General features: G+C 46.3%; 1 protein-coding gene across 2 annotated transcripts in view; it reads left to right on the plus strand.

Annotated features, from left to right (window-relative positions):
* LOC8033459 overlaps window positions 1-13,156 on the plus strand; it is a 31,044-nt gene that overhangs the window by 2,202 nt on the left and 15,686 nt on the right. The window contains exons 3-6 of one of the 2 annotated variants that reach the window (XM_040216154.3): window positions 8,053-8,157; window positions 8,244-8,324; window positions 8,726-8,884; window positions 12,180-12,212. In XM_040216154.3, coding sequence (XP_040072088.2) covers window positions 8,053-8,157; window positions 8,244-8,324; window positions 8,726-8,884; window positions 12,180-12,212 — 378 coding nt within the window. The remainder of the gene's footprint in view (window positions 1-8,052; window positions 8,158-8,243; window positions 8,325-8,725; window positions 8,885-12,179; window positions 12,213-13,156) is intronic. The other variant, XM_040216155.3, reaches the window with a different exon arrangement.

Below are 13,156 nucleotides of genomic sequence, written 5' to 3' on the forward strand. Positions count from 1 at the left end.
GAAATACGAACTTCGAAATATGGTTCTGCAGGTTGACTTCCTTGTTTTTCTTCGACCCTTCTTTAATAGTGCGCACCATGCACTCCACTAGCCCATTCAACGTTGGGTGATATGGGGCCGTGGTCGGGTGACTCACATTGTTGTCCTGTAGGAATCGTGCCATCACTCCACTGTAAAATTGAAGAATGTTATCCGATACCACTGTGTACCAATTTTTCAATCCTCGTGTCTAATCCTGGGTACCAAAAGATTGTTTGAGCGAGATTTCATTGCTGATATTCCATGGTGAGTGTCGTGCAGCTCCCTCAGCATTACTGTCCATGCAGCTTCTGGCAGAACACTGATGGCCCCAGCAAATCAGATTATGGCTCACCGAAAGTTCATCTCTTTGGAGAAATACGGCAATAGTGGCTGCTCCTCCGTGCTTAACCTTGACAGCCACCCACCCTAGATCCATTTCTTCACTTGGTGCAGTTTCTTGTCGTCCTTGTTAGGGTTGCTATCTGCTGTGCCGACAAAGACCTGTCATCCATACCTCGTGTATACAACATACTCCATGGGCTCTCTAGTGTTGTCAACATTAGACCCCGGCACGGTGGACCCCGCCAACGGCAAGCGACTTAGAGCGTTGGCATTCCCATTTTGCTGTCCTTTCCAATATTCAATGTTGTAATGGTATGCCACGAGGAGCAGCACCTACCTCTGTACTCGGGCTGCCGCCATTTGTGGGATAGCTTTCTCCAGATGAAAGAACGCCGTCAGAGGTTTGTGGTGTGTCACCAATGTGAAGCGATTGCCGAAGAGATGATATTGAAACTACGTCACTCCAAACACCAACGCCAGTCCCTCTTTTTCTAGTTGGAAGTAGTTGCGATCAGCTGGTGACAATGTCCTTGAATGGAACGCTATTGGGTAGTTCTTTCCGTCTCAACGAAAGACTGTCGGGTGACGCGTCTTTCTAGTCGCAATGGTTTGCAAGGGTTGTAATGAACCAGAAAATCGGCCTTTGTCATGGCACGTTTGTCTGCTGGAAGGCTCTTTCCTGTTCCAATCCTCACTGCCATGGCATTTCCTTGGCCAGCAGTCGATAAAAGGGAGCCCACATGGATAAAAGGTTAGGCAAAAACTTTGTGTAATAGAAAGGATTTTAGCTGGCTCACAGATGTTGGCCTTGGCACTCCTGTCACCGCCTCGAGATAGTCTCGCTGAGGATGAAGCCCTTCACGTCAATCTTATGTCCCAGAAACGACACTTGTTTCTCTCGGAACCGGCGCTTGCCTTGGTTGAGCTTGAATGCATTGTCCTGGAGTCGATGAAACACCTGTCGGAGCATCGAGGTGTCATCCTCGTTCTCGGTGACAGTGATATCATCCTGGTATACCTTAACACGAGGCAGTCTCTGCAGGAGCAGTTCAATGCGTCATTGAAACAACGCTGGGGCGGACGCGATGCCGAAGGCCAGTCGGTTGTAGCGGTACAGGCCCTAGTGTATGTTCAGCGCTGCCATCTTCCAAGCCTCCTCGTTGAGAGCAAGCTGATTGTACGCGTTGCATAAATCCAACATGCTGAAGACCTCTCCTCCGTAGAGCGACACAAAGATATTGTTAATCTTCCGCAAGCAATAGTGCTCCAAGTGTGCCGCCGGATTTACCGTTGCTTCAAAATCTCCTCACAGCCTTATGTCACCGTTTTTCTTCGCTACCGGCACGACCGGTGAGGTCCACTCCAATGTGCGGATCGGAGGAAGTGCTCCCTTCTTTACTAAGCGATTAATTTCCAGACATCTTCTTTCTGAAGTGCGAATGGCACCGGTCGCGACTTACAAAAGTGGGGCAATGAGTCTTTTCGTACAACTTGACAAGGGGTCCTTTGCAGCAGCGCAGCTTCTCCTCTAAGACCTCTGCAAATTCTTTCAGTTCTGTCACGGAAGTTTCAGCGTGTACAGTGTTAACACAAAGACCCAATCCCACATCTGGAGCCGGCACACTAGCATTGTGAAATGCCTGATTTGTGTTCCAGCCACGCAGAGGTCCTTGACAGTCCACGATGACCAATGCGCTGTCCACCAGTGCTTGACCGTGTTGTACCTTCATGGTAATTCTGCCAATGTCCGGTAGTGGCCCCAAGAAGTATGAAAAGCGAAGGGGAGCCTTCTCCAGTATGCGCCACCACTTGCAATGCTTTTTGAAGACTCATGGGTATCGCGCTCACTGGTGAACCAGTATCAACAAGCATTCATAGCCTCCGGCCCTCTCAAAGCAGATCCCTTTCCATTGGTCGAACCTCTTTTGGCTAAACTGTGTGCAAGCAAGGCTGATAGAATTTCTTCCCAGCTCGCTTCCTTGTCAGTCATCCAGCACGTATGCTTTTTACTGGTTGGTGCGACCGGACTTCGATGTTCTGGCCAGGTAGCCCTTCTTTCCCCACTTGTGGCACTCTGTTCTGCAGTGGCGACATTTGTCCGCTGAGTGATGGGCACCACACCTCTAGTAAGAGGCACGTGTACCTGTTGCACTGTTGCCTCGTCTGGTAGGCCCCAGATTACTCCGATGAGTTCGTACAAAGTGTGTGCCACTCACCCCATCTTGCGAAGCTGTTTTCTGCATCACCTCGACGCTTTTGCCGGCAGTCTCGGAGGAAATTGCAAATTCTTCTGCCTCTTCCAGGCTCAGCGTCTTACGAGTAAGCGAAAACTATCGTGTTTCCGTTTCCGGTCTCTGCTATCAGCGCTCCTGATAAAAGGCGCAGCGAGCTGCCGCGCCGCAAAGAAGCAATTCGTCAGTCACAAAATAAAGATCGCTCCCGGCGGACGAGAACTTGTCTTCCGGGCACACGCATGCACACAACTGGCGACGAGGATGGGATGCATGCGCACAACAACTGGCGACGAGGATGGGATGTTTTTCGTTTTTTTCCACGGTGGAGGAACAAGCAGATGAGGAAGTTTTCTACACACTGAGGTTGGATTCCATGCCAGTGACAAGTCAAGAGATTGCAAGGCACACCGCCCGTGATTCCACTCTCCGGCTGGTACTCTATTTCACACGGAAAGGTTGACCGTCCTACATCGGCGACGCCGATCTCAAGCCATTCTTCCACAGACGACATGAACTAACGGTTCATCAGGGATGCCTGATGTATGGCATGCGTGTTGTGGTGTCGCCCAAGCTGCGTCATCTGGTCATCTAGGAGCTGCACGAGGGTCACCCGGGCATCGTCCGTAGCAAAGAGCTAGCCCGCAGCTATGTCTGGTGGCCATCAGTTGACAAAGACCTCGAGAAGTAAAGCTCTGCCGGGAGTGCCAGCAACAACGTGCATCACCCGCAAAAGCCCCCTTGCATCCCTGGGCGTGGCCGTCGAGACCTTGGCAACGAGTACACTTGGACTTCGCGGGTCCTTTTTGCAGCTGGATGTTTCTTGTAGCTGTCGATGCCCATTCCAAGTGGCCTGAAGTCTGCCTGATGAAGTCTACGACCGCTGCAAGCACAGTTGCCCAACTACGCAAACTTTCCAGTCGACATGGGCTTCCGGAAACCATTGTCAGTGACAATGGTCTGCAATTTACTTCCGAAGAGTTCCGTTCTTTTCTCAAGATGCATGGCGTGCGCCAAGCTCTGACCGCGCCATACCATCCCAGCAGCAACGGACTCGCAGAACGTTTTGTACAATCTCTGAAGAATGCCCTTCGAAAGGCTCCGGCGTCAGAGTCTGTTGCCGAGAGTCTGAACAAGTTTCTGCTGGCCTACCGCACCACCCCTCATACAACTGCTCAGGAGACTCCGGCCTTCTTGTTGATGGGAAGAGCCCTTCGTCGCGCCTGGATGCTATGACACCATCACTCGAAGCCTTGATTTCTGGATGCCAGTTCCAACAATCGTCTCATCGGGGAGGAGGTGTGGACGTGCCGTTTTCAGAGAATGACTGCGTCCTGGTGCGAAACTTCAGACGGGGACCCAAGTGGTTGAATGCAACGGTGTTGAAAAGAACTGGGCCCGTTTCTTACACGGTACAAGTTACCACGTCGCATGGAGTGCACATCTGGATCACTTATTGCCAGCTCCACCCTCCACAAGCAAGGCTCCGTTTGAGTCGGATGACGAGCTGTCACCAGTATTGCTGCCACCTGTCAAGGACAAGCCAGCTCTCGCAGTGCCAACAGCAACAACAGCCACGACGACAGCAGCGACAGCAGCACAAATAAGGGGACAAGTAACCTCCGCGGAGCTGTCGCAACCACGCTACCCACCGAGGACCCGGAAACCACCCGACCGTTTTTAGTCCCGGTTAACTACTCTCGAATAAGAGGGGGAAAGTGTCGTGTTTCCGTTTCCGGTCCCTGCTATCAGCGCTCCTGAGAAGAGGCGCAGCGAGCTGCCGCGCCGCGAAGAAGCAATTCGTCAGTCACAAAATAAAGATGGCCCCCGACGGACGAGAACTTTTCTTCTTCCGGGCACCCGCATGCACACAACAAACCGCTGTGAGTCATCATCCTGGAGGCCACAGACGATTTGGTCTCGTAGCATCCGGTTAAGGGTCTCGTCAAAATTGCAATCCTTGGCAAGATGCCTCCCAGGTCTGCGATGAAGTCTTGAATGTTTTCCCCTTCCTCTTGAGTAAGTGTAAAAAACGAGTAGCTTGCTGAAATCTCCTTGGCTTGGGAATTGTAGCATTCCTCGGCGTGGCTCACGACGACCTTGTAAGTTAAGCTTAGACAGGTTGACCTTTTTGACAAGTTGCCCTTTCTACAAATTGACCTGCAACGAGTTGACCTATTTGACGAGTTGGTCTCTGATGAGCTGGCTTTTGACATGTTCACCGGATCGCTTGGAGTGCATCTTTACTTAGTTCAGCAACCTATTCTGTCCCTGTATTGAAAATGGTCCCAAAGTGGCAACAAATGACATCACAAAAGCCGGCATGTCATGTTGTCAGATGTCGCAATCCTGGTAATTGGGCGTAGAAGTTCTGAAAAAAAGAAAGCATGAGCAAATGCTAGCGTCACTTTTGTCGCGGCATCCTCGTCCCTCGCTGGCGAAGCTTCTGTGGAATGTCACAATGAAAAGTGACCTGCAGCAAAATAGGTGTCTGCCACATACATCACCGATGATGTGACACCGTTAGGACCGCGGCCGGCGACAGCATGACACATCTATGATGTCATTAAGCGGAAAACTAGAAACCACTTATAAGGACGTAGTAAACGCACCGGACCACGACTCGTTTCATGCTTAATAACGCAAACGCAGCGTCTGAAACCTGCTGCTGCTGTGCCATCTTTCAAATTCCATCTGCTACCAACACGGCAACTCTAGCTTTGCCTTAGCTAGGCTTCCAAACAGACAGCGCTATGCTCAGTCACCCCTTACCTCGCTCTGTTTGGACAAAATTGATTAATATCTCGGGCCCCAGCGTCCACCGAGCCTCGTGGGAAATGTCAAGGGGTCGCCAGGTGACCGCTTCCCAATCTCAGCGTCAACCTCCGCAACGGTGCATCCGACATTAGCGAGCCTTGCAACATCCATTTTAGCAGACGGCACCCTGAAGATGGTGTTTGCCGTCAACTGGCTTCAGATGCTGCATTTGAGCGTTTTTCGATAGACTTTTTTTGCCACGGTGACTATAGGACAGACTTTATCATGCAGAAGGAGATGGCAGGGTGTCAAAGTCAGGTGTACACTTGGGCTTTTTTGCTGTGCTTTTCAATAAGCGTAACATAAACAAAGTTTCCCCTCTGCCCTACTAGCGTGGCAAAGGGAGTGGTAATGCAGAATGTGATGTGGACGTGGTGTGAAGAGCTAGCAGAAGACTACTGCCGAGGAGTAGTGTGTGCGCAGCCACACGTGGCACTTGAGGAATCCGATGCTACCACGAGACTGCAGCTTTCCTTGTTGAGTGTCCGCTCAAGTGAGGATTTGGGAGCACACTTGAAGACTCCGTGCACACGACTGTCCACGCAGCCCTGTGTCGTGCACGGTAAGAGAGTGAGTGCTCCATTGGGGTTTTTTTGGATGTCATCTTCTGCAGTGGCAATGTGAATGCAACCTTCTCGGAATCTGCTTCAGTGCGAGACACAGTAGACAGAGCGTGCGAAAAACAAAACAATTGGAACTCGGCAGCACCCTAGTGAGCCTAGATTAGAGTTTGCAATTAGTTGATCGGGGTCACGTGAATTGCGGGTCACATTTGCAGTACGACATGCTAGGAGGTGGCAAGGGAGTCTATTATCTGCAAGCGCCTCCACCTTTCCCCCTGCTTTCCTACTCTCCACACAATTACACAGCACATATGCGGTGCAACCAGTCTTTGCAGGAGGAATCTGCCATTAAATTGTGCTCCCCATTGGTTTGAGATGGTCCCTCTCTTCAATCTGGACTAGAGAGCCTGGATTGTAGAGAGGATCCTTCTGAAATCATGGACAGCATTTGAAATGTAATGAAGGATGCCTCCAGCAAAGGTGGGTCACAAGTGTGCACGTGCTGCGTTTTGCGTAACAAGGAGGAAAGCAGGCGGAGAGGCTCGCGAACAACCAATGCGTTTTTCGCCTCCTTAGCTTGTATTGCAAACGCGGCCCATGAACCACGCAATTCCGATCAAGCAGTTGGAATCCCTGTATTGTAGGCTCTCCACAGTGCCAGCTCACGGCAAGAAAGAATGAAACAAACTATTTCAGCCCGTTATGGCAAAGGGAGCACGTCTAAAGTGGTGGGGGCTTTTCTTTCTCTGCTTTTCTGTCGCTCTCTCTTGCGCACTCTTTTTCTGGAGAATTCTGGAGCGCACGATCGTTTCTTGGGGCAATTGTTTTACCCCTGCACTCACGGAAGAGGTTCAGTATCCAATCAGTGAGGAGACTGCCACCGAACGGCGTTCAACTGGCAGTCTGTTTGTCAACTTTCGTTGCTAGCACCTAACTGGGTAGGGTTAAGTGTCAGTCATATTACACATTCTGCATTAAAAGAGTTAGACATAGGGCTTAACTTGGATGCCTAATTTTCTCCAGTGCCGAATATTTTGACGAGTCTTACACGAAAAGTATGTTTTTAGCTCACTATTTGAACAAAGTTTTGTGTACAGCAGCATGGGACCTAACTACCAATGTCCTTTTTGTCAATCATTATCACAAGTGTGAACAGAGGTATGGTTCAGAATGGCCAACGTTTGAACGTTGGAAACAAAAAGGAATTGCCTCCCCCCCTCCCCTGCACTTTTTCTACACTAAACTGAGTCATCTTGCTTGTCGTCTTTCTTTCTTGTCATATTCTAATTAATACATGTCCTAATGACAGGCACACACAAACCGCCAAAAAACCTTGAGTATTGAACTCAGGTTTAAAGACAGTTTTCTTCTGCCAGTTCTGAAATTGTAAAAGCCAGAGTGAATTCGGAAATTGTTACCCAGATTGGAAGTAGACGACTGTGGTGGCAAAGAAAAATATCAGTTCAAAAGGGTGATTAAGGAGACAATTAGGATCACGAGCGCTGCAAATTGTATAAGCATCCCCTCTTTACCATTGAATGATGACACGAAAGCATTTTTGTCTGTTTAGTCTCGAGTAGGTTGTGACTCGGGTAATTTTTTTAATGTTTTTCTCCCATGAGCAATTGACATTCGAAAACTGTCTTTAGACCTCTGTTCAATATTCATGGTCCACAAATACCTCATTCCTGCAAAACGTCCCTAATGTGGCTCACTAGAGAAAGTCTAGTGAAACGTTAAGTTTGTTGGCGGGGAAGGGGGGGGGGGGGGGGTTAGAAAACCAAGAGCGGCAACCAACAGGTACAGGCTGCACTGCCCAAAGGTTGATTAGAAGAGCTCGCAAGGTCTGGCACATGCAAGTTGGTTCTATGCCGTTTCATTTTAGTATGACTATTACAAAGGTGCTTCACATGCACTAGGCTTCGGCAGTACTCTCCATTTCCCAACGGATGGTGCCACCATTACTTTGCTTGTGACACTTCACGGTCAAATAAAAGTTCCACAAACTGCCAGTTTAAAAGTTTCGTCGGACTCACTAGTGTGACCATCATATTTTCTTTACCTTGCTTTTGTTGCAGCCGACGTCACAGAAGACAAAGCCGTGAAGAAAGAAACCGACAAGGTTCCCGATTCCGAAGCCAACGAGATAAACATGGAAGACGTTGCCACTCCCAAGAGCAATGGTTCATACTTCCCGTCACCAATTTTGCCATGCGATTCATAGGCCCAGCGCGTTTAAACTGAACCCATGTTTTGTGTTTCTTTCAAGGATCTTCAGATCAGGCGGCCGCATCCGAGGGCAGACGCAGGGGTTCGAGGCAGAATGGGGAATCTGGGGAAGCACAGAGAAGTGAGCAGTTCTTTTTTGGCATTACAGCTCCTCAAGACCACTTATACGTGGGGACATGCCAACGACATCTGTCGGTTAGACCAAGAACACTACCGATCTGGATACATTCTATGCTTCATTCTTTCCCCGTGGGCTCGATATAATTCTGATAATATTATATGCGACAGTTTCTCTTGTATAGTCCATAGATTCAAACTCACAAACATGTCGAAACTTTCAATATAGTTGTAGGTAGATAGGAAGTGTTCCAGTGCTACCCGATAGGTGGCGCCATTGTGTTTTCTCATCGTAAATGGTTGCACCGCAGTTCATTGCATTCATATGCAACTGTTTGAACAAGCCTCTACTGGCAGATAACCACTATTAATGCTTGCCACTACTGTAACGGTGAATTCCCCCAGCCCCTCGGACGCCCAAAAAGAGGAAACCCAGAAGGGACCAGAACGGGCACAGCCAGAGCGAGCCAGAGTCTACGGACAGGGAGGGCGGCTCAAGGCCCCCCGGCGGACAGCGCAGGCAACGGGACCGGTCCGACGGACGGCCCAGGGTGGACATGGACGGTGGGACCCACCTCTCTTCTCTTTCTCTCTTAGTTCGCAGTCTTGTGCGGCTCTAATAGGCCTTCCGCTAAATCACTCTGGCACTGAGGAACATGCTACAAGCGCTGTTAAAGATGCTGTGCGTACAACAGATCTCCGTTTGGCGTTTTCGAATCCTGGCTGAGGTACCCGCAATCTGACGGAGGCTTAGTGTGGACAAGGCACCACAAAACCCTGGTGTTGGCGGCAGATCAGAAGGTCCCCTGGTGGTCAAAAATAATCCTTAGTCCACCTCTGAGGCATGCCAAATGCTCTTCGTTTGTCTGGCGTGTAAAACAACTGAATTTGACATGCGCCACACATGCTGGCGTCTGCGACGGTGACTGTTTTGATGCAAAAATTTCAAACGAGCGGCGCTTCGCTCAAGCATTTCTCATGCCCTATTTGGGTAATTTACCTGGAACCTTTTGTACACATTATAAACTGGGAGTCGGTAGTAACTGAAACGGAACCAAATAAATCATATGGTATATTTTTGGACCTCCTACAAAAGTGTTATGAGGAGTCATTTCCATGGCAAGAGTTTAAAAAATATAAAAAGTAAAAAAAACCTTGGATCTCAAGTCAGTTATATAAGCGTATAAAAGAGCGCAATAAATTATGATAAGTTCGTCAAGACAAGAGATATCTCAATATTACAGGAATTTAGGAAGGTGAGGAACAAGCTCAACGCTGATATCAAGAAAGCTAAAGCTCAATACTACAAAAATAAGTTTAATGCAATATATAACAATCTGCGGAAAGTCTGGCAAGCCGTAAATGGATTTGCTTCTAGGCCTTGTGCACATGCTCCAAAAGAACTTACAATCGAGCGGGTTACTTACTCGGGTCAGTCTCTTGTAGATAAATTTAATTCCCACTTTCTAGAATCCGGTTGTTCTACTATGCCCTCAGCGAGAACACCTACATGTGAGTCTTATGTTGGATACCCTTTACATAACTCGGTATTTCTGGCACCTACCACTGAACTAGAAATAACTACTACCATTAAATCCTTAGGGAATAGCGGTGCCTGTGGAGAAGATGTGCTATGTTCTAAGCCAATCAAAGCAGTTTCCTCTTTCATATCTACTCCGCTTTCGCATATCTGCAACCTTATTTGAAGTACCGGTATCTTTCCAGAAAAAACGAAAATAGCGAAAGTCTGATTCATAAAGGTGGTCCCCAGAATAATATGAATAATTATAGACCAATATCAGTACTTCCGGTCTTTTCTAAAGTAGTGGAACGCGTTATTTACAAACGTTTAAGTGACTTCTGTAATAAACATAATATTATCACAAACAACCAGTATGGTTTCCAAAAAGGTAAATCAACTGAAATGGCACTGCTAAATATCAAAAACAAAATCATAGACAATATTGAAAATCAATGCTATACTCTGGGTGTTTTTTTAGATTTCAGAAAGGCCTTTGATTCTATAAAACATGACATCCTACTCCGAAAGTTACCGCTGTATGGAATAAGAGGCAGTGTGCTAAACTTGATAAGCAGTTACATGACCTCACGTTTTCAATATACCGTCCTCAATGATATGCGCTCTCCTTTAGCGAAAATTTGATACGGTGTGCTGCAGGGGTCGATTCTCGGGCCATTACTTCTCCTTCTTTACATCAATGATATAGTAAACATCCCACAAACACCTAACATAATTTTATTTGCAGATGATACGAATGTATTCTTTACTGGTAGCTGTTTGGATAGCATAGAAAGAGAAACAAATAATTGGCTGGAGCAACTTGATTTATGGTTAGGCTCAAACCAGTTAGAGCTGAATACGGCAAAGACTAAGTACATTATTTTTAGAGCAAAAAATAAGCCCATAACTAGCGAAATTAGCATATCTTTTCAAAACTCGAATATTGAACGCGTGGAATCCTTTAAATTTCTTGGTGTTCGTTTTCACGAAAATCTATACTGGACTTGTCAAGTGAACGAACTCCGAAGGGATATTTCTGGATCAATTGGTTTAATTTGTAAGCTAAAATACCTTCTTCCAGCCTGGTTAAAAAACAACTGTATATATCTCTGATTCACTCGAGGCTGCATTACTGTTTATTGGTCTGGGGGACGACTACAGCAAGTAATATTAAGCAATTATTTACATTGCAAAAACGCGCAGTTAGGTCAATTGATAATTTACCTTGGACTGAATCGACTTCCCCTAGCTTTATTAAACATGGAATATTAACGTTAGACAATCTTTTTTGCCTAAAGGTCGCAATTTCAGTTCATACTCAGATAAACACGAATCCCGCAATATTTTATGAAACATATTTATTTAAGCAAACAAATTACAATTTGAGACACCAGCAGTTTTCAAAACTAAAATAAGAACTAATTACGGTACACAAAAAATGTCCTACCAGATAACCGATCTTTTTAACAGAAATGATTGTGTATTCGAATTAGCCCAGACAATTGCGTCCATGTTTCTTTTCAAAAAATACCTTACGGTATACTTCAATGTGCCTAGCGTGTATTCCTAGTATAGTTCACATCAAAATAGATTGTACATTTTTTGTGTCTCATATTTTTATCTTCTCAGATATTGTTTTATTTTTGATTTATGCGGTTTTTGATTCATTTCCTGTGCCCTGCTTCTGACTGCTGTAATGGGGGTTGGTACCTAGTCGGGTGATTCGTATTCGCCTTTTGTCCCAACCTCCCTGACAATTGTGTCAAAAATAAAAATAAACAAACAAACATAAGGCAAGTGCTGACAGCATGTGTACTGCCTACGTTCTCAGCATTATCTGGGGTGCTTTGGTAATTTATATAGGACTGTTATCTGATCAAAAGCAAAAGTTGTTGTCCCAGTGATACAACTCTTTGTTATTTGCACGATTCGTAACGCATTCCCAATTCTAACGTGCGGGTGTGCTTAAATCTTGAATATTGGAAATGGAATTTAATGACAGTTATATTATACAGGTAAAAACCACGAGGTGGTATGGTGACCAGTGGTCTGCAAATCCTCTCAATTCAAGCTCATACTTGATTGACATGACCACAGTTTAATCTGTATAGACTTTTGTAGCAGAAGTGTTGAAAACTGCTGTAGTTCCTGATTTTTGTGTACTCTGTTTTTTTACTTTGGCAGCCAAGCAACTCATGGGACCTACAGATATAAACATATAGCTTTGTCTCCTCTATTCTTTATTGCATAGGAGTCATGTCAACCAAAGACTGTTTTTGTTGGAATATAAGGAAAGTTCTTGTTACAACTCGACTTTGCACTTTCATTATTTTTCAGAGAGCATCCCGGAGTCCCACCGTTATGTTTGGGGTAAGCAGAACTTGCTGTTTGACTTAGGAGGCCTCTCCTGAATTGGTTTATAATTGGGTCAGCCATTTCAAAGATGCGACGAGTCACTCGCTTTAGATGAGCAATTTAGCCAGGGCAGTACAACCGCTAGCCTGGGGCTTTAACGTGCACCACGCAGTAGTGATACACGACCGCACGCCGGTACGGTGCTCATCCAGATCGAAATGGGCAGGGGTGGGGATTGAACCCAGGATTTCTGGGTTCTGCAGCACGAGCTTTTGCTCCACATGCTCAGAGTTGGTGTGCGCCGACCCACTTGGCTACCGATCGCCCCTGTGATACATAACCCACCGATCCTGAATTGGTTATGTGTCATAAATAGGGAGGGTTCTTTGTTTTCGGATAAATCCGATGAAGTCCGAAAAATACTTGTCAGTAAAATTTTTAATGGTTCGGATCGATCAGAAAAACCTAGAATTTCGAGGTCACGATGGCAAAGTAAAAAGCCAAAAAGGACAATATTTTACAAATAAAATTTGTCGAAGAACAAAGCTAGTGGTCTCCCCTCAAAAAAAAAAAAAAAAAAAACAATTCAGTTTTTCTACTATTTACAAAAGGTAGTTTCACATTTATCTTGTCAAGGTTCATTAGTATAAAATTGGCCAATGCACTTCTGGGCATGACAAAAAGCTACTGTTCAGGTTTCCAGTTTGGACCTTACTATTTGGGCTTCTTAGAGGGAGGGGGGGAGTGGTTTTTGTAACACTGAAAGATGTGAACCTGTAGTTTCATAGGATGTTGAGGACAGCTGAATGTTTTATGGGTTGGAGATTTTGAAGTACCGACGCCTGTTTCCTAGATTTGTTTCGGGACAGTTTACTGCCAATCGCAAGGGTGCCAGTGCCAAATGCAACTGCAGAAATATCTTGTTATTGGTGACTTTTTTTATGAATTTAGTGTGTTTT

The sequence above is a fragment of the Ixodes scapularis genome, unplaced genomic scaffold, assembly GCF_016920785.2.
Source record: "Ixodes scapularis isolate PalLabHiFi unplaced genomic scaffold, ASM1692078v2 PGA_scaffold3__209_contigs__length_174095766, whole genome shotgun sequence".
NCBI classification, from domain to species: domain Eukaryota; kingdom Metazoa; phylum Arthropoda; class Arachnida; order Ixodida; family Ixodidae; genus Ixodes; species Ixodes scapularis.